Source organism: Tenebrio molitor, chromosome 7 (genome assembly GCF_963966145.1).
Source record: "Tenebrio molitor chromosome 7, icTenMoli1.1, whole genome shotgun sequence".
NCBI classification, from domain to species: domain Eukaryota; kingdom Metazoa; phylum Arthropoda; class Insecta; order Coleoptera; family Tenebrionidae; genus Tenebrio; species Tenebrio molitor.
This window is the reverse complement of record NC_091052.1, coordinates 11,403,680-11,430,201: the sequence shown is the minus strand read 5'-3', so window position 1 is coordinate 11,430,201 and position 26,522 is coordinate 11,403,680. Positions and strand designations below refer to the sequence as shown.

The 26,522-nt window shown below is 36.2% G+C and overlaps 1 protein-coding gene and 1 long non-coding RNA gene across 3 annotated transcripts in view; one reads left to right on the top strand and one right to left on the bottom strand.

Moving 5' to 3' along the window:
- The first annotated feature begins 443 nt into the window (after positions 1–443).
- Positions 444–26,522, top strand: part of LOC138135514 (uncharacterized) — a 37,958-nt gene continuing 11,879 nt past the window's right edge. Inside the window, exons 1-2 of the long non-coding RNA XR_011161003.1 lie at positions 444–529; positions 3,531–3,651. This is a non-coding gene — a long non-coding RNA (uncharacterized lncRNA). The remainder of the gene's footprint in view (positions 530–3,530; positions 3,652–26,522) is intronic.
- The window catches only part of LOC138135490 (lachesin-like), a 40,283-nt gene continuing 25,822 nt past the window's right edge, over positions 12,062–26,522 (bottom strand). For both annotated transcript variants that reach the window (XM_069054239.1, XM_069054240.1), the window contains 6 exons: positions 23,947–24,075; positions 23,268–23,406; positions 23,031–23,179; positions 22,864–22,950; positions 17,314–17,367; positions 12,062–13,108 (listed from right to left, as the gene is read on the bottom strand). In XM_069054239.1, the coding sequence (XP_068910340.1) occupies positions 12,942–13,108; positions 17,314–17,367; positions 22,864–22,950; positions 23,031–23,179; positions 23,268–23,406; positions 23,947–24,075 (725 nt within the window). In that variant the 3' untranslated portion in view covers positions 12,062–12,941. The remainder of the gene's footprint in view (positions 13,109–17,313; positions 17,368–22,863; positions 22,951–23,030; positions 23,180–23,267; positions 23,407–23,946; positions 24,076–26,522) is intronic.

Genomic DNA, 26,522 nt, shown 5'->3' with positions numbered 1-26,522 from the left:
GTGTGGAATAAAATGATTTACATTTAAAATAAATTAATAAATTGTGAAACACAATTGGCAAAAGGAGAAAAGCAAAAAAAAGAACAACAAAACAGCTACAGTCATATAATTCTAAAGAAATACGTTCAAGTCCGTAACATGTAGAAAATAACTAAACATAAATAAAAGCTAGACACTTTCACACCCTCGACAACAGAACACAAAGAAAGCGGGGTAATTAACGGGATCACCCTTTCGACTCCAGGAATAACGGCACATCAACCAGTCACCAGTCCAAAACAAAACGCCTTAGATGTTCTCTTATGCAAATGAAGTAAAAATGTTAGATTATGAAAATTTTTTTGAGTAACTTTTCGGTAGATTTGAGGTTTAAATCGGTAGATCGGTAGATTTTATGCGAATTCGGTAGATCTACCGAAAATTCGGTAGATCTGGCAACACTGATTATCGGAACTAACTATTGCAACTGGAGGAAACTCTTGTCGTCGAACTTTAACTCCCAGTTGATGAACTTATGACGTCGGATAAGGTGAGCGAGTTAGGAATTGAAACTGTTTGATGTGCAAAGCGAACTGCCCTTTGGGGCTCTCGTCTCCACTCGGCAAAGTGACCGTTAACATTAGTTTCACAAAAATAAAAATTATTGATCTGTTACCAACCCTACAGCGTTATTATAAGTGTTTCTTACATTGTAAATTTGACGTTTGACAGTTCACACTTGTCATTTTGCAATTTCTTTGTTTGTGATTGTTTGAAGTGTTAATCCAGGCGTTCCGAGTTAGTTCAGGAAGTGAAAGGTTTTTTTTTTAAGACTTGTCTCTTGCAGAACATTAGTCCGATGTCATTTTTTAAACAATTTGTGCACGGCCACAGTGTCGTCCATTAAGCCGTCGCCGGCGTCTTTTTGTGCGGAAACTTGATTACGGCTTCTGTCCGACCAGATCTAATTATTAATTGATGCGCAATGTAGCAGTGAACATCAAGAACAAACCTGCAAAAGCTTTTATCGGGTTCAGCCGGCCATTCTCACCGGCCGGAAGTCCGATTAAATTGACAAGTGAAAAGAGTTTAAAACTCGAGGATATCTGAAACATAATAAAAAGACTTGCAAGCCTAAAGCGGGTAAAAAGCGTCGAAACGAGACACCCGTTCTGGGATTAATTAATGCAGTTTGACGTGGGTCAGTTCGTTCGCCGCCTCTACGAACCGAAGAATTTCTACCTGAAACAGGAAAACTCAAAGCTTCTGGTGCATCCTTTGATCCCGCAGACGAGCTGTCAGTTTCACGACGGCGAAAAAAACGAAAAACACAGGACGATGTTACGACGTTTCCGTTTTATGCAATTACGAATCTTTAAGGAATATTTAATGATTCCCTCTTTTGGAAGCAATTGGTCGTAAACTAATATTCTCCGCACTTTTTGATGTTCCCGCTGATACAACATTCAATTTGTTTGGGTACGACTGGAAAACAAGATTCGTGCAGGTTTAATTTGGGACTCGAAGAAACAGTTTGATTTTCACAGGGAACGTCTCGATGGGGTGCACAAGTACAGCGAAATCGCTTTGATGTGGTGCACCGACGAATTTTTATAATGAATTCATAAATTACGAGCTCTCAAACAAAGTCTCGCCAACATCGTTATCGAGATCCTGCTCCTCGTAGCGAAGTATCACGTTCCTAATTGAGCGACAAGGGTGTGTGGGAAAGCTCACCCAGAAATCAAACAACCAATATTTTTTGAAACATGTTATTTTTTTAATATTCACACTCGACATTTGTTTCAAAAAGGAAAAATAATTTTTTCAGATGTCTCAGATGTCAAGCAAACAGCGACATCTGTGCACCGGCTACTGAACTACTTTAACAGGGAACTGTGCTTTCAAAAATTGACAAAAGTAAAGTTTTCTACAAACAATTTATTTCAGCGATTAAATAAGTTGCAATGCTTAAAATATTTAATTCGACTGCACGATCTGCTGTATAATAACCGGCCTGTTCATTTCATTAAAAAAGCATTGCGAAAATGTTTCCGAGAAAGAGCCAATTTTCGCCGATGAGGGCGCCACAGTACGGGCGCTTCTGAAGAATAAAAATGCGGAAAAATAGGTGATTTTAGAGTTAAGATTGAGCACAGTAAGTTCATATTTTCTTTCTAAAACAATACTGAATACATTTGTATTTTTGTGTTTTTGATTTTAAATTTGAATGTTATTTGAACGAGAAAAACTCTCGGTGACAAAAACTTAAGATGAAAAATATCCCCAAAAAGCACCCGTACACTAGCGCTCTGTGGCGATCACTCACATTACACTTTTGAACAGGCCGGTTATTATACAGCAGGTCGTGGATTGTTTAAATTCCTCATACAGATTTCTGCAACGACGCCGTTTACAACTGAAATCTGTAATTTTCGAACCTTAAAATGGTTTCTCTACTAAAACCGGCTCCTGTGACCGGCTCCCTAATTTACTTCACTTTGATTTGTTGAAACTCTGTCAGATGATGCTTTTCATTTACGACATTTGATACAAGAGCAGAGTGCACCATCATTTTTTGTGCTGTCAATTTGTACTATTCGTCTCGCCGGATTAAGATTAGACGTCCGTTCCATTAGTCACAATTTAAATTAGTTTCAATCCACATGATGATGATAATTTGATTTGTACAAATTGTTGTGTGCAGATCGATAGGGAAGTCACGCAAATTAGAAAATGAATCTGTGATGGTAGTCAATAAAAAAACGTTATAAACAGAGAGAATTGATCTGTTATCTAAATGGCCATAATAATTCACTAGATTATTATACTTCCAAAATACATAAAATATAGATCCTCCGCTTCGATCATATTAGTATTCTACTGATGGAAGATTAAATCTGTTTTCCTGCGTGGCCCGGATCTAATCTCAGTTTCGAAGAACGCGTTCGATAATAAACTTGAAATTTAGATTAAATGTCCGTTTACTTTAATAATGTCATTCCATACTCGAACAACTCCGCTCACATCAGATTAATCTCGAATAATGTAGAATATTCGTTTCAATCAGTACGGGACGGGGGAGTGTTTTTTTGAAGGACCATAAAAAATATTGAAACGACTTTTTAACAATATCTTGTAACGCCGGAACTTGACAGATTGTTGTGGGAAGTTATATTAAAGGGATTTTAAAGTTTTAATCAATTTGTTAGTTTTAAACTTTTTTTATTTTAAGTTGGGAATACTGGTTTTTATCCACGTCACTTTATAAACTCGTCATGTTGCTCATAAGTTCGGGCCTCACATGGCAAAAAATAACAATATGAGAAAGGGGCGCGCGTGCGGTGGTTTTAGGGTCGAATCCCGTCACTTCTAACTCGTTTTTATGAAATTTATCGCTCATACACGAAGATGGCCATTATGCGAAACCTTTAGCTTTAACCCTCTACTTATGCGAATCTAAAATTTCCAATCTCGCCAGTCCCACTAGAGAGTTGAACGGTATTTTAGTTTTCTCTCTTTGAGAGTTAAACAATCTTGTATTTCAACAGGATGAGGACGGTCTCTGGAGACGGCGACTTTAGGAGGTGCTTACTTCAACGACCTGTTCAGTCACCGGATTTGTTTCCACGTGAATATCCCTGGGACACGGAGTTCGACAAACATCTAAACGTGAGCATAAATGACTTGACTTTTTAAAATTGGAAAACATGACGGAAATTGCTTTTATTTGCTTTTGTAAAGTTTTCATGCAAACAGAAATTTGAGAAGTTAATAACTTGTGTGAACAACACCCACCATAGATGTTATTTGTAAAAATGGTGAATGCGCCGGGAAAATTTAAATTGTATGTTTTGTTACTATCTTTTGTGTTGAAAGAATTAAGTAAAATCGGAAAACTGCACCTTTTAGACTTTATTACAACAAAACTCGCATCTCCTTCATTCCTCTTAATCACAACAATTCTGTTAGACGATTGTGATGAATTTTTTTATGAAGTAATAATCTACGTTACGTAATGGATTAAACAGGATTTACAAAATACAAATCCAATGAAGAAAACTGAATTAATATACAGGGTTAGTCACGAGAGTCTTCCGATGAAAATTTCGTTATATGCAACCGAAACTACAATTTCCAATGGTTTCTAGCTTCCTAAATTTATAAAAAGTAATACTTAAATCAACGATTGCTGGCTCTTAATGACTGGCATGTCAGTTTTCACATTTATATTAACTTTTGCTCATAACCTCAATAAAAAGAAGGTATCATGGTTAATCTTATTCGCCAAGCTAACTTGGATTGCTAACTTATTTCGAATTAAACAAAATATCAAGTTCTAGGGGCTTCTTGTATTTTGGGTTGCATATAACGAAATTTTCATCGGAAATTTCTCGTGAATAACCCTGTATATTTTGCAAATAATGGTGGATGCGCCGGAAAAATTCATACAGAGTTATTCACGAGTAATAATGAGCCTTACAAACATTGAAACGCAACCAGTTATACATTTTCATTGCCTTCGTGGATCATTTATATTTATTAACAAAATTTAAAACGGTTGGTTTTAATTTTGACATCTAAATTAATGTAACTTTTTTAGGTTATTGTTATTTAAACACAAATACATTTTAGGTTTGATAGATGTTACGTAATGACAGTTGGAAATTGTCTTAATAAAAGCAATCTTGGATTCATTAAAAAAATAAAAATATCAATCAATCAAGAAATATGTTTATTTGGTTACGTTGATAATGAGCTCCACGGAATTGAAAATGCAACCCACAATACATTTGGAACGCTGACGTGGATTTTTTTTTTTTAAACTGTGCAGTTTTGTAAATTGTGATATGTCATATTCGCTTGGTTAAATGAAATTGTGAAAAACCAAAGAGTTTTTGGGAAAATGTTTATGTCTGCATAAACGCACAACTGCACAGGCAATTTTATTAGTTTATTACATTCGCCTTAAATCAGGATCATGTCTCTTTTCTCATCGTTCGAATAAATTTTAATCGTCGTAGGTATTTTAACTTTTTCGTAAATGTCAGTTGTGACAAATAAAATTATTGGAAGCAAGGCTAACATGGATTCATAATTTCATTTTAAAACAATACAATATTTAAAATATCCACATTACCGTCGCAAATGTATTGTGGGTTGCATTTTCAATTCCGCCAGGCTCATTATTACTCGTGAAATACCCTGTATGTAAATGTAAAAGTTAAATCTGAAAACGACAACTTTTAAACTTCACCACAACCAATAATAAATATTATTCAATTACCAGAATAACAATTTCTCTTAAAATGTTTCAGGTACTCCGTCCGATATTTTTGTTTGATCCCTTAAATGAAAATCGAAAATTACGTTGTGTAATCTTCATTATACTTTTTTTAACATTAGTGACAAAACCTCCATTACATGAATTGACAAAAGTCAAATGTGTGAAATGTTTGATGAAGAACATTGTTAGTAAATAAGTTCATATTTCACTTACCTGCAGAGCCAAATTCTATTAGCAAAATCTCTTTCTCTCATTGAGATAGTCATGACAAATACATAAATTTCGGAAACTGCAGTTTGTAGACTGCATCATGAAGAATCCGGTAAATTGTCTGCCTTTGATGTTAATGTTAATTTTTTCATTAAATTAGTTGATACCTATTACCTCATGTCCTAAATATGATTGCATGAAAGCTCTCTGTAGTTTTTTGCCTTGATGAATTTCAGTGTTGAAAATTTTCACAATTACTGTTTGTAAAATTAGCGGACGTGCCGGCAAATTTTAATATCCCTCTAATTTAGGACGAAATAAAATCTCAAAATTGTAACTTTCATGTTTTATTATAATGACTACAATCAGAAATGCAATTTTCAGTCTCTAATATTACACAAAAAATACTAAAATATTGTTTGCAAAAACTGAATAAAGGTTGAAATTTATTTCTATGTGCATATTGAAAAAAGATATGGGTAGCCATACTTCTGTTACATGGTTTGTTTAGGTAATAATGATTGTGGTGAGAATTTTTTTATTAAATATCTACCTCTTCAAAAAAAAAATCAGTGTAGAAACCTGCATTTTTCTATTTTCAATCTCACAATCTCTCACATCTTAGGAAAAATGGTGGACGCGCCGGGAAACATTAAATATTCACATTTCACATCTACCTATATTTTAGGACTTACATAAAATCTGAACTTTATTTTTTAGATTTCTTATATTATAACCAATATTGATTGATAAAACGAATAATCTGTAGTTTGCAAAAATGATGAATGCAACAAATAGTTATTTTTATATTAAGTGCGCGAAAGGAGTGTTTTTTGTGCATGAAAAGGTCTTTTACGCCGAGACGAAGGTCGAGGCAGTATAAGCCTTTGAATGCACAAAAACATCTTCGCGCACGAAATATAAACAATATTTTTTCTATAATTGATTCAAAAAATTGAAATTAAAAATTCAAATTTTTGAAGAAACTCTGAAGTTTCAATGCAGTGACCATGTTGCTAGGTAACTAATAAAAAACAGTGCGTGAAATGAAAAACAGAAATAGTCGTATGCGTGAAATTGCATTTCACACACTGTTTTGTATGGTTTCTATGGTTTCGATCTTACTAACAATGTAAAAAAAAAGACACGTTAGAAAATGACCCACTTCATGCACAGATAACTATGCGTGAATTTCAATTTTTTGAATCAATTATATAAAAAAATGTTTAAGAAACGTCTTGATTTCTTTGACCCAATAAAATTCGTAAACTGGATTTTATACACTTCGCAATGCGAAATCTCTACTTTATGTTAATTTTCTTTTATTTTTCACTTCTTTATTTCAGGAGGTAAATAAAATTTGAAAACTTCGTTTTTTAAACCTCGTCACAATCAAAAAAGAATGCGTTTCACAAGACGGTTACAAAACTTGCACTGAAAGCTATTTTGATTTAACTTCTTCCACCTAAAATAACGTTCGTGTTCTGCATTTTGTAGAGTTCGATGCAAAATCGAATAAAGGAAATCTTTGACATCAGTCGTGAAAATTTCATTTCACGATTCATCAAAATCACTTGCCTGATGAGAATCTTTCAAACAAATAGATCCACATCTCTGGCATTTGTAGAAAAGATCTAAAAAAAGCCGCTTTCAGTACATTTTCTCAAAGTAAAGATGCACTTCTGTAATATAACATCAACGGAGATAACATGATTTTGTAAAAATCGTGAATGCACCGGAATATTATATTTCACGTTTTCTCGTCATTTTGCAGATTGTTTTTGTCATTTTTATTATGAGCTGATATCTTCGGATCCGTTATTGTTTTTGGTATTGAGTCTAGTCAAGTGTGTTCAGACAGTACGCTTCAGATAAGAACACTCTCATATTTATGACACAAATATTTCTATAAAGCAATTCATTGAGCAGTGGCAGAAGATCGATACTTCCATATTGTGCCACTTTGCTGATATTGCATCTCTAAAATGCTACAACAATGTGCGGCATCATTCTCGACCCTTGAATGCAACTTACATTATAAGTTCCCGCTCAAGACTCCGACGCCTTCTTTACATTATTATTTATGATTTTCATGCAGGGGAGGAGTCCTCGCCGTCTTCCGCGATTTATTACACCACCACCCAATTTCCAAAGAGTTTAATTATCGAAAGGTACCGAAGCCCCGGAGCAAAAATCTGCCGTCACCTGTGTCGATTCGACTTGCGTCTGGAAAGCAATTCGCGTTTTTATAGTTTCTGCATTAAATGAATATTAATGTCGGCGACAACCTGCATTGCTGATGTAGCGCCACGATTTCGCGTTAAATTTATTAGCATGCCGGTGGGGAACATGTTCAGCTATTTTTCATTACTCTCGCGAATTTATTTTATTTGCGTACATGTGTTACGATTCGGGTGCGATGCAAATTACCGCACAACGGACGCATCACAGATGCAGTTAATTTTTGCGTTGCTGGCGCGACGAAGTGTTAATTTATTAATGCCCCCGGCTGATAAAAATAAATCGCGTCGACGCCGCCCCATCGCTCACCGATGCCCACCCCAAATTAATCGTCCCGGTGGCGGATCCCGGAAATTAAAGATGATGTTAAATCGAAGTTGATCGATGGAAATTTGAATAACGAACTGCCGTAAAAATGCAGTAAAGTCGGCGCTTTGTTGTTCTTTTCGGCGGTAATTTAGACGGATATTTGGAGGAAATGTCCGCGCTGCAAGCAATAAACGGATCCAATAAAAAAGACGATCTCATAGAATAAATACAGATCGGAGATACAATATAGCGGCGCACCTATATCGCAGCCACGTCGGAGTTTTTCCCGACAAAGTGTAAATGAATTTTGCGCTAAGAAGGTGACCCGACCGGTGCACTTCAAAATAGATTTGATTATGCCCCTCACGGGAGTGGCACGTGATGAACCTGGCTCGCGGCGTATTACATATATTATGAATCCTGACTTAACTTACGCCAATTTGAATTTATGATGCTACAGGGCCAAATTGCATAACGCTGATTGCTCCATATTCATGACTGAAGGGGCCAATTTCGTTCTAATCATTTTTCGTGGCTGGTTATTCCCTTTAATTTTCCGAGGGACAATCACCCCCACCGTCTAGACTCCCAACCAGGTCTTGAATGCGTTGTTTTGTCTACTTGCTCTAAGAAACTGACTAGGCGCTCGGATAAACGCGTTAGTAATAATCACAGTTTGACTTCTGAATGTCAACATGCTCCCTTCCACCTCAAATCTAATCACCGAGTTGTGCTTGCGAAATGTGTAGAGACTCGAAACTGGATATAACGTTTCATCGAAGCGAATTGTGTGAAGGGAAACGATTTTTTATGTTAAATTATATTCTTGTTAGCAGAAATGGTGGATGCGCCGGGAGCAATTTTCTTTGATTGTTCATTACATTTTTGTTGTTTGAAGAACTAGATAGATCAAACAACGTAACTCTTTATTTCAAGCTTTATCTCAATTACTTAAGCATAGTTTTTTGATAAATTCCACCACATCATTTGCTGTACAAAAATTCCTATTTGAGTTAACATTAATGAGTTGTTTATGATATTGTTTCATAAATATTTGTGAAAATGGTAAATGCGCCGGATGTTTTGGTAATACAGGGTTATTATAAATGATTGTAGTCCAAGTAGGCCATGTAAAATTTATGGTTGCCGCTCCATATAAAAAACATCAAAATGATGTGAATAAGTGAGTACACACCGTTCACACGCAAGAGTTAAATTGAGTGCAAAACAACTCAATATTTTTGGATTCAATCGTAAATTTAAAAAAAAATAAATAAAACCCTCATCACCGCAATTTTCACCTAAAAAATGACAGTGACAGGAAAAAAATTGACAGTTCAAGTGAAAGCGGCAAAAATTTCATAACATGGGCATGGCCTGCTTCGACTACAATCATTTATGATAACCCTGTATAATAAATTCAGGGAATCAAACAACATATTTTAGTCTGGAATATTAGTACTTTATTAAATGCAAAAATACTAGATCCTTCAGAACTTTTTTCATAAAGCCTTTGTTATCTAAATAAAATGGAAACACTTGGTTTTTGTGACAAATCCAGTGGTGAATATGTAAAATATTTTTTTAAATTTATGTTCTTACATAGTGGATTATTTAAAATTTTAACAATACATTTTGCAAATTGTATTGTGAAAAATTCAACTGATGAAACCAATACTTCACTTGTTTTAGTATCAAAGATCTTTATTTTATTCCTTACAAAAATGGTGGATGCGCCAGGTTGTTGTTTTAAGAGTTAGACTAGACCTGAGTGTATTATTTTGTATATTTCGCTGTTTATTGTAAATATGAATTACATATACGCCAAAAAAATGTTAGTTCATTATTTCGGTATACATATTATATATGTATTTGATTATTTCATTATGACAAATGCGATAATAGTATATTATTATACAAGTTTTATAAGACGCTTAATTGTGACACGAGTTGACGACGAACGCAGTGACGAGTGCTCCAACAAAACGAGTGTCACAGTGTGTCTTATAAAACGAGTGTAATTCAAAAATGTAATTATGAAATAATCTAGGGACTTCTGTATGGTATGAGTTATGGTGTCATTTCTGTGAAATTTATGTCAAATGTCAAATGTTTTAATCGTTAACAGAAGCTCGCTAGAGATGCCGGACGCCGGCCAACCTACTATTACAGCAATACCAACGTAATACGTATAAAAAAAATCAATAACAATTTCGCAAAAAGTTCCTTTGTAACACTACTTTTAGTTTCACAAAGAATCACTTATGATACCAAAGTAGAAAAAGAAATTTATAAATTTTTAATAAGATTAACAGAATTTGATTTTTTTTCAGGAAAATGTACTAGGAGAAAAATTCAGTTTTAAAGAATGATATTCCTGTTTCTTTTGCAGGAAGAACGTGATACTCTGAAAAGTTATTTTTTATTCAGTCTGAAATAGAACCGATCAAGTTTTTTTTTCCGTTGTTATTTCAGTAAGCCATAATATCAAGTACAGAAATGCGATAGTCTTTTTTATTACTAGCGTAACATTACCCTTAAAACAGTTTCGTCGACGGGACAAGTTAAGATGTAAAAATTATTATATCAGGCCGCATAAACTTGGAAACTACTAGAGAAACTGATTTATAGTTTTATAGGAAACAATCTGGTTTATAAATGGCATTGTTATATCGAAAATATATCCATTCTCGAGGTTGTAAATGGTGTTGCATAAAGTGTTTCCTCTTTGTCTCCTGCACCCACTTCAGGTCCTTTTCAACTCATAAGATTTTATTGCTAAAGCGCTTACATTTTTATCCTGTTGAACTCATCTCCACTATTGGAATTCTTCAACTATAAACCAATTTTCCGGTTGATGGTTTGATTTCCACGAAAAATGTGTTTCAATTTTCGATCGAGTAATTTTTCGTGTCGATTTCATTTATTTCGACTCTCCTTTCATCTCTTCACGTAATTAGCGAACGCGTTCGTTCACTTCAAACTTAATAAACGAATCGGAAAGCCCAGCAATAATGTAAATAACATTTAAAACGTTACGTCAGATTAGGGCGTTATGAATACCACCGCACATATTTAAAAGCCGTTAGGTCTGCGAACGCGCCATAACAAAATCTTGTTAAAATACTGCTAAATCTAACCGCAACACGTATTTACGCCAAAATTAATTCCAAATGTCACAGCGGCCTCCCTCACACGCTGTGTTTTGCACACCGAATTGTGCAAATGTATCTCAACAGCTTGAAGATATGCGGCCTGGCAGCTATATATCACGCAGCCAAAGCCGTATATTTGCTGAGCGTAGTGAGTACTAATCGTGTGTAGCCCCATCTTTTGCGACGTAATGACATTGATATATATCTCCATGGAGCAGCGCGATTGTGGCTATAGGTATTGTCACGCCACACAGACTAAACAATGCCTATCGCACCTCATTTAATGTAACTTGCCCCGATCGTAGCCAGACAGATGTCAGAATTAATTGCACCCACCCGAAAAGTAGTTTGTGGAATCGATCGTCGCGTTAGAATCATCGAAACGCGCCGTCTCTAGCACAGACGGTCGTTCGAGTTTCCACCGACTGAACCGCGGTCGAATCAAATTTTAACGTTCTTCGGTAACGAGAAAAGTTTCAATTTTTGCAGGATCGGAGTCTTTGTGACTGTTACCGCAATCGCTTTAAGAGATTTACAGAAAGTTTGGATAAAAAGTGGTAAACGGCGGCGTCAAAGGTGGAGAAAAATTAATTACGCCGACACCGAATCCAATCTATTTCCGTGATTGCAGCTTCAATCCACATTCTTAATTAGGCGGGCTAATCTTAAGGTAACTAGCTGGCTCGGTGCGAGGGTGCAGTACACTGGCAATTTACTGTGTTAGTACAAATTGCAATGTAATTTGGCATAGAACCGGGGGAGAAAATTCCATCTCGTAAATTGGCCTCACTCACTCAACTTGCCTCTAGGCAAATACGAAACTGGAGCCGAAGTGGAAGAAGACGAATTAAAAAAATAACACGATCAGAAAACTCTCAAATTAGTAATAAAGTCATTTATTGCGTTAACAGTTTACTGCTAGGTAGCAGGATATGTACATTCATTTATACAACATATATAATCTAAACCTTACACTCTTACAAATAATTCGGAGTTACATTTTTATAGGTACTTACTCTGCAACGGCAACTTCGTTATGTACACTCAGACCATCGGATTACAGTCTTCAAAATTATTATTATTACTACAGGTCAAGTAAATTAACGTAGTCTCATCTAAAACATCAACAGCAAGCTTTGTCTGAATGACTTCGGTAAATACGACGTGGAGTTCCCGATATGCTAGGGTCGATCGAAAGACGTGACTGTCTTCACCGGTATAGTTGGTTGCATAGTCTCCGGGGTAAAAATTCAATGGAATGTCATCGATCGTTCGATCGGGAACTTTCTCACCGTCTTTACTGAATCCACGAGAGTGACAACGGTGTAACTACTAGAAGAGTCTTTAGAGAAATCTCTGCGAAAGTTGGGAACAAACACAAAAAAGTGCGTGCACCTGAAAATACAAAAATAAGTTTTGAGCGAGGGTCCGGCCCTGATGAAACGAAAACAAGTCAGTTCTGGTGAAAAATAAATATTTTGTGTATGGAGGAATCGTCCGAGTCTCACATTTGTTTAAAAAATATCGGAAAGAGTCTAATTTAGTTGGTTTGTGGGGCGCCCCAAAAAATCAACAATTCCCGTCACGAGCGAGGAAGGAGACCCTGCCGAAGCTGTTTTCCAGGCGATTTTGCACGGTCCATCTTGATATGAATTTGTCAGCGAGTCTCGCAACACTTTACGATTTCTGGAGTGTACAGCTGGAGGTGTAGGTAAACAACACTGCACGTATTTTTACGAGGGTCCGTAACAAATTATGTGTCACCTGAGAATAAGTAGCACTGTCAACACTAGTGTGATGCGAAAATGAAATATAACTGTATTTCCGCCGCGCGAACTGGAGTGAGTCTCCAATTCCAGAGGGGCGGGGGCGACGCTCGGAAACAGCCAGTTCTCCGATGGGTCCTCTTCCGCCGATCTCATCCCACCTAAACATAAAAAGTTTGTATTAATTTATGCGGGAGAATTATGGAGTCGGTGTTCTCCCCGCGCACGGCGAATTTTACGGCACGGGTGGGACGGCATAAACAACTTAAAAGCGAATTAAATTTGCATCGTTGTAGGGATGAAATGCTTGCACTCCTTTAATTCACCCCGATAAAAACCGACTCCTATGTATTGAAATAATACGTCTATATATATGGCGCGCTTTCGAGGATGCTTCGCTCTTTATTGCTCAAGTTTATTTAAGTTGGCCCGAGTGTTTTTCTCTTGGCCGTATTGTTAGCTTTATGGCTGATATTTCACAATAAAACTGGGATGCGCATTTTTCAATTTTTACTTTTCGATATTCCGACCCCAACAGACGGACCACTCCGAAACTAATTTATCAAAAACTCAACTCGCGACGTCAATAATAATTGTTGCGACGAACTAAAGGATCATTTTGCACCGGTAGAGCGAACAGCGCTCCTTTGAACTAATAATTGCTTATTACCAGCGTCGCTTCCGGTCGGAGTCGCATGTTTGTCCCGACAATAAAATCATGCCAAACGATGAAGCAAGTACAGGGTTATCACAAATGTTTCTAAGGTCCCACTGTGCTGCTTATTCTGGTGTACATATACTACCGTCAATTCGCACAGCCAGACGGATAAAACCAGGCTTCGTCACTAAAAAATCTACAGTCCAGTTACCTGTCGTTATACAAATTATCTTTAAACCAGTTGCAACATTCAGCGTAACATGATGATTAATGAATTGGTGCAAGTTATTGTACCGGGTGAGTGAAGTTTTACCGCCCGAGCGAAAACACCCACTTCTAATCAATTTAAAATTCTCAAAAAAATCAGGAATGATTGTGTATCACTGTAGGATACTCTGTAAAAATTTCAAAATTTTTAATTAAACAGGTAAAGATTTTATTTTAATTCAATAACCGCTACATTAATTTACATAATTTTTCAATGAGAGTCCTTTCAAACATTTAGGAAACATTTGGTGTCATTGAAATTATGAAAACATCACCGGTTTTTGAAATAAATGAGATTTGATATTAAAGTGCAAAATTTAGCTATGATTTATTATTAAATTAGGCGGTCAGTTACACAAAAGAAGTTTACGTAGGTTGTTTATGGTACCCTTTAGGGACTTAAGAATTACTAGAAACAACAGATGTTTCCCAACAATGAGATATTTATTTATGACACTGTAGTTGTAAATCTTGGTCATTTTTCGCTCTTAGAGGCCGATTTCAAGTTGAGTTGCAACTTGCATTATCATGGTAACGGCACAAAATTGCAAGTTTGAGAAAGATGACGCATATTAATAATTAATGTGTAGGACAAAGATAGCTACACATTTGCGCTGCATCACCTATTTGTCACCCTGACTTTAAATCGGGCTCTTAATGTTAAAATTGGAATAATTCAAAAACGAATAATTTTCTTGATTATTTGATACGAATTTCATAAATGTGTTCTTTGAATTAATTGTGAATTATTATTATTACGAAAAAAAAAAATTTTTTTACTCAAAATCGATTTTTTTAATTTTATGACTCTGAATTAAGTGATAAGGGAAAATTGATTACTCACATTTGAAGTCTTATATCAAGGGAATGTAACCCTAAAGTTTCGTAATTTTTACTAATTTTTTAATAGGGTTTATCGTGGGGGCGGCAAAACTTCACTTTATAAAGATGTTAACTCAACCTTTAACAATTTTTTGACATGTGTCAAGAAGTCCGATTGTTGAGACAATTTTCTTTTATTTTTTACCTTTCCAATTCAATTGCATCTGTCATATGGCCGACCAAAGTCATTTCTTATATTAGTTTTGGAATATTTAGTCAGATATTCGTTCTTGGAGACCCACACTGGGTAATTCATTGGCGTAATTCCACTCATCCATTGTTGAATGTGCCATTTCGGTAATGAAACATTACAATAAACTCCTCCGGTTCGACTGTTCCAGAGAACCATTCTTATTGAGGTGTAAAGAAAATGTTCACTTCGTACTGCAATAAGTAACGTCTTCCACGAGACATTGTTGAAAAATACTCCTTTGCTGTCTCAACTAACTCAGAACCCCGGAATTTACACATTGAAAAATGTTAAACGATGACAAGTGACAAGTATGACCTGTCAAGTGTCAAATGCGTGCTATAAATCCAAAACCACAGCCAACTACCATGTTGTTAACGTTTATAACAATGTCGTGTACATGATAATTTTGTGTAATTTCTGTGTAGGAGGGTTGCTTAACTCGTCATTCACTGACGATTTAACAATTGCAATAACGGATTTGATGCGTTCATTCCGGAGCGCTGTACTGCTCTTTTAATGAAGATAAGGACAGCGAAAACAACAAAAATGCTCCATAAACCGGCGTCTCGCGCTCGCTGCAACTATCCCGAATGAAATGTGTGTTATTGTCTTAGATAAAAGTTAGTTGATCTCATTCAACGGGCTACAAACATAATCCCTATTAAACTTATAATTGGATTACATTTCCTGCAGGAAATCTGGGGTTTCCAGATTAGTGGCTAAAATAGGTACACCATAAATTGCGTCGAGATTTTTTGAGCCTCTGCACTGCGTCCGAATTCCAGTACAGTCTAGGAGACATTGACAGGCATTATGTGCAATTTTCTAATCGAATTATGTTGATCTGCTTTGCAAATGGGAGTCGCAATTCGTTTCGAATTATCTTCCGTCCGAGGCGAAGATGGATTCAGGTGAGTGTCAGGTTCAGGCTGAATTGAATTTGACTGGAATTATCTCAAGAGTTAAAAGCTAGATCGAATTATGATGGATAGGTGGAGGGTCATCGAGATTGGAGTGTCGGCTGACAGGAAGACTGTTCAAAAATCGACGGCGACATTAGATAGAGCACGATCGATTTTACATTTAGACCGAGTCGAAGATTCCGAAATGTGCACCGGATCTGGTGCTGCTTGCAGGTGGTGTTATTCTTTCATTTCGTCGCTACCCTAATAAATGCTGAGCTCATTAAGTCGAGTTTTACTTTATCGTCTCCCAAGTCATAAAGTGTAAATCTGATTAAAAACTCTTCTAATTTGGAGATCAAAGCCCGCCAGGTAGATAATTTGTTTCTCGTCGCTGCCAAAAAACATCCCTTTCGAGCGGCGAGTCGCGACATACAGGGTGACCCTGTACGCACCTTTCTCGACACCGATCGCTTTGCATTTTTCATGTATTTAGGCGAGTCGAGATATTAAATTTGCGATGGGAAATGAGAGAAGCTAATAATAGTTATTTATTTAACGAGTTCGTGTGTAATTTTGGCTTTTTTTGGCATGAGTGGACCAGTTTAAAACTCGAGTGAAACGAGAGTTTTAAAGGTCCACGAGTGCCAAAAAAGCCCAAATTACACAAGAACGAGTTGAATACAACGTTTTTTTGTTCGACGAGCCCCTTAAAGGCTCCAAATCGCTAAAAATCTTTAAAATTAGCTTGACGTTTCGTTTTGACAAGTTGTCAAATTTATCAAAATCCGTTCACACAAGCGAAAATTCTCAAATTCTGACAGTGTCGAACAAAAAAAAAATTTAATCTCGTGGTACATGTAGAAACGGGGACTTGGCAACGATCATAATGCCCGCGATTACACTTGGGGGAAGCAGACAGTTCTCCTTTTTTAATGTAGATGCGCTGTCCAAACTTTTGAAATTAAAAATCGATTTTATTAACTTTTGTAGATAGTCCCGACGTGTATAACTTATGTGCTTCTCGGGTCGGTTAACTTCATCGTTGTTGCCTCGACGCCGCCTCCGAACCTCCATTCTTCGAGTTTTCTCTTTAATTGCGTCATCGATACCGCGTCATAAATCCAATCCGTTCCTAGTCGGGACCGGATTTTTTCGAAAAGCCTCAGATTACGTGATCTATTTTCGTTTATGCGGACTCCCTAACGAACAAAAAACATGGACACATTTATACCGTAATAAATTTAATTAGCTGCTGGTTTCGGATCCCGGCTGTGGACCTGTAAAAGGGGTTGTTTAGTTAGAACTTTGGCCAAAACTGTGTTAAAACAGTTAGCTGCATGGCCAACAATACGTAATCGGAGAGCGACGGAACCTTGTTTGGCCCAAGTTTGCAATGGCACAGTTCGAACTGAGATTATTTAGCGATTTCTGTTATCCAAAAATGTTTTTTGTTGCACTCACCAATCGTGTTGTCCGAGAGCAGTGTTGCCGTGCTGCGAACGTTGCTAGTTATTTCTGGAAAAAATAAATAAATAGACAACCGACACCATTTTTATCTTTTCCGCTCACAAATGATACTCACTTGGGATATTTCGTTACGCGAAACGGAAACATCCGCTAACGAAGTCAAGCTGTTGATTAGCAAAAAGAAGACATCACCCTCGACTAGTATTGTTTTTGCGAGTAATCTGCGCATTGCAGGTTGAAAAAAGTGTACTTTTAACCTCGATTGCAATTTCTCTAGTTTCCGGTTTGTTCCGGTCCCGGAGCCCTTTCTTAAAACTTTGCGTTATTCTACCACTCTTTACATTATTGTTCTTACTGTTTGAGGGCTTTCGGACCCGATTTTCCACTCGAAATGACAAAGAAACCGTTCAGTGATTCTTAATGTTCCTAGAGTCACTTCCTTTTAAAAGCACTGGAAAGTTCAAGGTTTGTAATTGTTTGTAATGTAGCTCCAGAAAGATTTTTGCGATCCTGTTTCCCAGATTAAAAGTATTACAAACATCAAATGAAAGGGTATATTGTACTGTTGCCCTCTCATGTCGCCGACATTATTACTCCAACGCGAGATAAAAAAAGTTAATTAATTAGAGGACACTGAAAGCGTGCAAAATCATTCAACAGTAAAAAACCATTACGTTCCATTTTTATTGCAACATTGTAAATATGTTGTATGTCATGATCTAAAAACATTTCCACCGACAACAAAGAGATGTTTTTGCTAATTACTGCGTTCGCTGGAAAATATTATTCCAAAAAGGTAAACTACAACTTTAATAGAACCGTTCGGTGCGGATGTAATTAAATTTTAATGAAAAATGTGAGTGTGATTTGGGTGGTGACCTGTAACATCTTGAATGACAAACCGGTGAAACCTCGTTATAGGCCGACGGATAATAGTCAGAAGAGTCGAATTTATTTTAGAGGTCGGCTCCGGACCGGATATGGTAAAGAAACAAAATGTATTTACATTTTTATTAAAAATTAAAACGCAATTTGCTTTGTAAATGTAGACATTCGTTTTTATCAATAAGTATGTCGTGTGTTTCTCTTTCAAACACTGTTTGTCGTCGGATATGAATGTCAACAGCAGATTTAACCGAAAATGTACGGACAAAGAAGACAGCAGCCAAGGATTGAAAAAGTTCTCTTTGTTTTTGTTAAATGTAGAATTCAAAAAGTATCAACAAGGTTATCTCCTACCGATTTTTTTTTCTCAAATGTAGTAAGTGTTGGAACACATTGATGTGATTAATTGGTTGTCTAAAAACAAGGGGCTTCCAGATAATTGATACTTTATTATAATCTGAAAAATGACGCAAATAATGGCTGACGGAACTAGTTTTGCCGCTTCAACCCTTCAACCAACACAAAACGCCATAATTTACACTTTGAAATAACGATAGACGATGAAAATGACAAGTGGGAGCTGTCAAATGTCAAATTTTTAAATACAGAAGAGGCTGCAAAAATGTACTGCGATAACCCGGTTATGGGGAAGTTGGTTGTGATTTGTTCTATACCCATCGATTTGCCGCCTCTTTTAGATTCATAAATTTGACATTTGACACCTCACATGTCACATTGCAGTTTTCATTGTTTGTCATTTTTCAGTGTTAATTAACGTGTTCTGAGTTATTTGAGGAAGCAAAAGTTTTTTTTTTCAAGACTGACTCATAGCATTCAAAGAAAATAAATAGTTGATTCATTCTGGTAAGACATATTTATTGTACCTAATTTCTTATTATTGAAATATTCGACGACAAGTGTACCTACTTATTGAGATTGGCGTGCAAGAATCAATATGTAATACCTTATAAAATATCTCAATGTTCTAAACCAGGAATCGCGTGTGGTACTTAGGCCATATTGCAAAATAGAATCAACAGATTTATTCAGGCTGGAAGAGCAAATAAAGGGCAATCAACAGGAAGCCTTTTAGAGTCTTAGGAAGCTCTTGGAGATTAAGCGAATGACTAGAGCACAACTCACAAACATTTTGCAATACATACGAGTAGATATCTGCATTTTAAATACCAAGTGTTTAATTGACAATTTAAAGACTACAAGAAGAAACTAAACGTCACTGCCGCAATATTGGTCGTACTTACAATGTGGTAAATCATTTTTGGAAAAGAAAAATAATCCAAAGAAATATCTGGAACATTGTAGTGAACAATTTTTTAATGAACATATTGTCCATTTACTAAACTCCCGCACTGTCAAAGTGTTTGTAAGTTGCCGCACTGTCGTTCAGAGACTAGTAATTTTTACGTTAACGTTGGTGCAAAAATATTTTGAATGAAAGAAACAGAATTTATTAAACTTAACTTCAAATTTGAAATTTCAAATTTGAAGTTAAGTTTAATAAATTCTGTTTCTTTCATTCAAAATATTACTTACACGAAGTGGCTGCACAAGAAGAAGATATGGAATGTAAAAGAATACTGTTAACGGCCAGAGAGAAGCAGAATATTGTTAATTATTGTTTGGAAAGAGGAGAATTAACTCCATTAATATAACCACACTTTTGTTGTTGACGTTCTTATAACTAGATTTTGTGTACAGGCAACTGAAAAGGCATGTCACCATAGGTACACTCCAAAGAAAATTCAAAATTTTGACACTGACAGTGCGGGAGTTTAATAAACGGATAGTATTTGTTTTTGTGCTGTTTTTGAATTTATGCTTTTTCAATAAAATTTTTATCAATTGAAGAGACGAAAATTGTTGTGGGGTAATTTTATTTTTGTATATATACATATATAGTCCATTTTTTAATTATAGTCCGATGTATCAATTAAAAAGCAGAACAACTGTCATATTGCTATCTCTTTTCAACATAATGTAAACAAACTATTGAATTCTTGTACGTATTGTATTAAGCGTGTCCCACTATGCATCTCGCTTTAGCATGTGTGATTCGAGCAAGACACGAGTTGTACGTTTATCACATTAGCGGCGTCAAATTTTTAGGTTACGTTTTAACCACATTATTTGTGATAGTTTTGTTTAATTTTGCTTGAAATGTCCTCCGTATGATGCCAACGAAAAGCATGTGGACAGATTCATTTACAGAATTTGTAAATTGCAAAAATAATATTGGAATTGCGCGGAAACTTGCAAGATTGGAAGTTAACAGGTAAGTGGGTAAACTAATTCATGGCGTTGCCGAAACAAAATCTAGAAAGAAAGAAAGACAGTCTAAACGTGGTTGTTTAGTGCTGTTTTCAACAATTTTTAATATATCTGACCTATTAGTTGATAAGTATGTAAATAGTTATCAAAAGAGTTCTGAAGGGAGCGGTTTTTTGAAAGACAAAATTAAAACGGAGGAATGAATTTGCAGAAAAACCAACAAAGCACGAAAGAACACAACTCAAAATCTTAAAAATTGAAATTTGTTATAATATTTGTCTCATGTTGCCTAAATAAATTTTCAAATATTGGTAGAACCATGCACTGCTGTCAAATGTCGAAAGCAGACGCAGGTCATGTCGACTTCTTGATTCGGACTAAGCTCATCGGACTATAATAAAAAAATGGACTATAGTCCATTTTTTAATTATAGTCCGATGTATCAATTAAAAAGCAGAACAACTGTCATATTGCTATCTCTTTTCAACATAATGTAAACAAACTATTGAATTCTTGTACAGCGTGATCAACAATGACTGAGTCTGTTGGCAATGAAACAATTGAAAATACTGGTGATTTTTGTCTAGTAATTGGCACTGACCACGCACTGACCGGATTTTTTAACTTGAGATCACATTAAAAACATTCTTGGTTATGCAGGTTATGTTTATACTATTACAAAAATTAACCTTCGTTGGTAAATTTTAAATTTGCCAAATTTCATTGTTACCAACAGACTCAGTCATTCTTGATCACCCCATACGTATTGTATTAAGCCTGTTCCACTATGCATCTCGCTTTAGCATGTGCGATTAGAGCAAGACGCGAATTGTACGTTTATTCCACTAGCGACGTCAAATTTTTAGGTTACGTTTTAACCACGTAATTTGTGATAATTTTGTTTAATTTTGCTTGAAATCTCTTCCGTATGATGCCAACGAAAAGCATGTGGACAGATCCTTTTACAGAATTTGTAAATTGCAAAAATAATATTGGAATTGCGCGGAAACTTGCAAGACTAGAAGTTAACAGGTAAGGGGGTAAACTAATTCATAGAGAGTTGTTTTGTGTTCATGGCGTTGCCGAAACAAAATCTAGGAAGAAAGAAAGACAGTCTAAACGTGGTTGTTTAGTGCTGTTTTCAACAATTTTTAATATATCTGACCTATTAGTTGATATGTAAATGTAAATGTAATGTAAACAGTTATCAAAAGCGTTCCGAAGGGAGCGGTTTTTTGAAAGACAAAATTAAAACGGAGGAATGAATTTGCAGAAATACCAAGAAAGCACGAAAGAACACAATATCTGTCTCACGTTGCCTAAATAAATTTTCAAATATTGGTAGAACCATGCACTGCTGTCAAATGTCGAAAGCAGACGCAGGTCATGTCGACTTCTTGATTCGGACTAAGCTCATCGGACTATAATAAAAAAATGGACTATACTTTAAATTATCTTATCTTGAAGCTTCTTCTAGGCAACCAACTAATGCCAACTATCTACTTTTATTATAGTACAAAGTACGTACGAGTATATCAAGAGTCCTTTGGAATTATGAGGCTCTATAATTTTATTGTCTCGAACTATGTAAAGCCGTTGAAGCCGTCATTTCAGATGTCAACAGTAAAATGTAAAATTATTAAATCTTAGCGTCAGTTGTGAGTTCGACGTCTTATAATAGTAATAATAATAATCAAGATTTATTAAAATTTAACATAAAATAACATTTTTAATTTACAATGCGAAAATTTCCGATAATAATGCGGAATCTGTTTTGTTTGTGATTTTCTTCAGTTTTTCTGTATTCTAATCACTTTTCATCTTACAACAGTTTTCATTAAAAACCTGTTATTAATGAACTTACATAACCTCTGTTTTTCTATTTGGTACGACAATATGTTACAGAACGACAAAAATCAAATATATTTGAATCCCACAGAGCTCTTGATATACGTTCTTTTATACTCGTACAATTACGCTACGTATTGTAGGTGGCAAGTTTAAACCTTACAAAATCTGTAAAATTTTTATCATGAAAAACTTTTTACCGCTTCTCTTTATCATTAACGTTCTAAGCTCTTTGACTATCATGTCTTTAAGTTATTTACGATGTGATGCCATATTCATTAGTCGTCGCACAGCACCATAATCTCTTATAAATATTGTATGAAAATGCTTAAAATATGAAAATTTAATAAAGCTTGAACAGTCCATAAATAATAAAGTGTTAAAAGGCGCCGTATATTTCCCGCAACCTTTAATTCTGTTGCAAAGTGCAAAAACACAAAGTAGTACACTTCTTTTGATGGAGTTGGCGCAACTTTTTAGCGAAACTTGTCGTTTTTTCTCAACAATATTAATTCCGCTTACCTAAAATTAAATTTGTTTCTGTCGTAGTCGTGGGTGTGGTGGTCGTAGTCGTGGTGGTTGTAGTTGAAGTAGTCGTTAATTTGATTTCTGAAAAAACCGTCTAAAATGTCATGACCGTCAAAAACAAATTGAATTTTTCCGCCCCGACGACGTCTCGCCCTCCTTACCGTATATCCTGACCGAAGCGTCACTCTTTCCCATTGTGTTCGACGCCACACAAGAATAAGTCCCTATATCGGACCTATTGACGTTGTGTATGGTTAACACCATTATGACTTTGTATCCCGACCTCTTCTCCTGAGTGGTGTACTTGAACCTGTAATCACGAGAAAACTTCCTCATAAACCACTCAACAGGTAGAACTTAAGTTGTCGAAGCTTCGAGGAATAAAGAAAATAAGTTACCCGTTGAGCAGGACTTCGTCGTGTTCCTTAACCCAGTAGTTGTTCGAGTTGGGAAAAGCTTCGACGTCACACTTGAGCTTTACATTAGAAAAGAGCGGCGCTCCCACCAAAGCTTTCTGAACTTGCACCTTTGGAGCAACTGCGAAATAAAATAAAAGCTCGAGTGAGTGGGAAGTCGGGGCCGCGAAAACCCAAAAAAAATCGGCGACCTCCACAGAGGAACGAAATTTAAACTATTCGCCACCTGTGGAGACGTCTCTTCATTTATCACCGCCGAATTTGTCTCGCGTGACGTTTTAAAAATATTAAATTATTGTCCGGGGTCGGATGTCGCCCCATTAATAACCGTTAAGTGATCACCGATTCGGAGGTGAATAATGAAACCCAACAATTTAATCCTGCTGCAACTAGCACCACCGTCACTTATTTGTCACCGCCAAGTCAGTTTTAATTATGGATGGGGGTGGGTTAATCAGCTCGGCCTAAACGGATTAATCATGACAGAAGCAATAATTTCCGAATGGCTCGAGTTACTAACTAATAATTATGATTAGCGCTATACCGAATCTGTTTGATTGCGCCGTCACTTAGAATTAATACGAGTCTGATCACGATAAGCTCCAGTAACGTGAGCTACACAAAATAAAAAAAATTTAATGAGACCATAAATTTTACTTACAGTTCACCGAAAGGGTGACCCTCTTGCTGACAGCAGGTGGGACGTCGTTACTCGCGATGCATAAATAAGACCCCATCTGCTTACGATCAATTCTTACGAGTCGTAAAGCAGGTCCACTGTATGTATCCACTGAAACAAGGCTCTATTTAAATGGGAGCTTAATAAAAGTTCACGACGTGACGCGAATTTTCATTAATATCTTAAGAGACTTTCCGCAGAAAACGAACCGATGCCGTAACATTCAAAGCAATAGTTTTCTTAAAATAAATGTGAAACAGATTAAGAAATCAAGAATCTCGCGGCTCGTTCGAATTAGGTGCGAATCCGTCACCGATCCTTGCACTAAAGGTAGATCCTGCAGGGAGGCGAATCTCTGAAGGATCAACAGTATCAGAATGCGGCGCAATTGAGAGTCCTTATTCGTCCTTGTTCCTCGAATTTCTACGGTTTTCATAAAACCATTCTGTGTAATTTAATATGCCGCATTCACTCGGAAATTCGTTCGAGTTGTTATAATTACGTTTAGTGGGACAGGGTGACTGCTCGACTGGAAGCTGTAGAACAGTGATCGACCGTAAAGAAATTAAAGTGCATGTGAGAAATCTGGCAAAATGTGTGCGACTGAATTTCTACGGTCCTCGTTTTATTTCATTTGGTAATTCGGATATTTTTCGCAAAGGAGAAACCCTCCGTTTGTGGAGTAAATTTGAATAAGACTCCGATGGATGAGGAAACGAGGATATTAATTACACAGCCCGGATTTCAGCTCGTCATATTTCAGCTCGATTTCTTTATGCTCGGACTGCATTTTCCCCACCTATTGATTTAATTAAGTTGCACAAACAAATTCTTTTGATTAAGTCCGATGAACGGTCCACAAAAGACGCCAGTTTCTAATTCTAATCTTTGCGACATCTCCCCAGCTCGAACGTAATTAAGATATGAATTTACTGGAGATTCTATCATCATTGGCCCGAGATAAACGGATTATCTGGATGCAAAACACAAGGGTTTCTTAGCCTGGCTCGAGTTACTAAACGAAGCATATTAATGAAGCCCAATAAAAGCAGATCGCTTTTAAAAAATCAAACGGACGAGTCTCCACCACCTTGTGTTTCTTTGTTGCTTGTTTATGCTAAAAAGTAATTTCACCTTTTAAAAGACGTGGGTCGCTTTGAGACGAACTCATCCGCGAAATCTGTGACATGTGAATTTGTTCTAAAAGCCACAAAATTTAAACACTTTTAAACATTTGATGACCTTTTAAGGAAAATCTAATAATGTCAGTGAACATAAAAAATTCAATTGTCTTTGTTTCCGAGCAAAAATCTAAAATTGGAATAGGAACGGAATCGGCCAAATTAAATATCGGATAGTTATAATGGAAGTGCTTAATTCTTCATTTATATGTAAATACCGGTCCCTTATTGGAAAATTAATTATTTGCAGCAAGAAGCCACTAAACAGATTATGAACGCTTCTTCAGAGCAAATTAGCCCGACTTGGCAGACATAGCTGTTAATAGTGATTTACGAAAATTGAGTAGAAACTAATTAGATGCACACCACCCACTCGATTCCGTCCAAGAAGCGACACTATTCTTCCCTCCAAGTCGTCGATTTTTGCGTGTTGTTTAATTTTTCGTTTCGTGATTCGATCGAAAGATGTGCTTCCCGTTCGGAATATAAATAAATGGTCCGACTGTAAAAAACTATGTCGAAACAATTAATTTCGACAGTGCAGAAAAACGCAATCTCACCGGGTTCGTGTTTCGCCATCAAACAAAATTGGAATGATAAATCATCATTCCAGATGATGCCGACTTCGTCTGTATTAACGTGTCCCGACGCAACTTCGTTTAAAAATTTCTGATTAGGTTCAGCGATTCGTTAGACTTTTTTACAAGCTGTTTAATATCGCCGCCCCAAAAACTCGTTTTCCATCTAGTCAAATATCGATCCTTCGCTGGCGAGTTTTTCCACAAAAAAACTAATTATTTTCATTGTGTACAAAAATATTACGAGCTAATTCACTAATCTACACGAGGCGTAATTAAATTCTGAAGTAAGTAGAACCAGGTGGACACGAAAAAATTCTCTTGATTTCCCAAGCTGAACATTTTCATCTTCGCAAGCGATATTTATGTTTTAATCGCCACACGGACATCATCCCTCTAAATTCTCCACCGAGAAAATCTTGCCCCAGCGTTATTCATGTAATTTGCAATAAAAAATTTATTTCACCTGGTCGCCAAACTGTACAAATCATATTTGTGGTTCCAGACTTTGTTCCAACCCTTTTGTTGGGTATTTATCCTCCTGCCCCTGCGAAAACACTGACCTGAGCTGTAATAATCCACTTCGCTTTTGTTTTAATATCCTTGACAAATTATAAAAGGATGAATCGGAAGAAATTATTTTTTCCGCTGCTCAAACAGCCTTGGAAGTTTCCAGCTTTCCTTTGATTATAAGTAGAAGATTAAAAGCTTACCTATTGTTTTAATAAATACGAACTTCATTTCACGCAGACCCAGATAGCGTAACTGAGATCCAAAGCGAGCGGAAAATGAAGAAAAT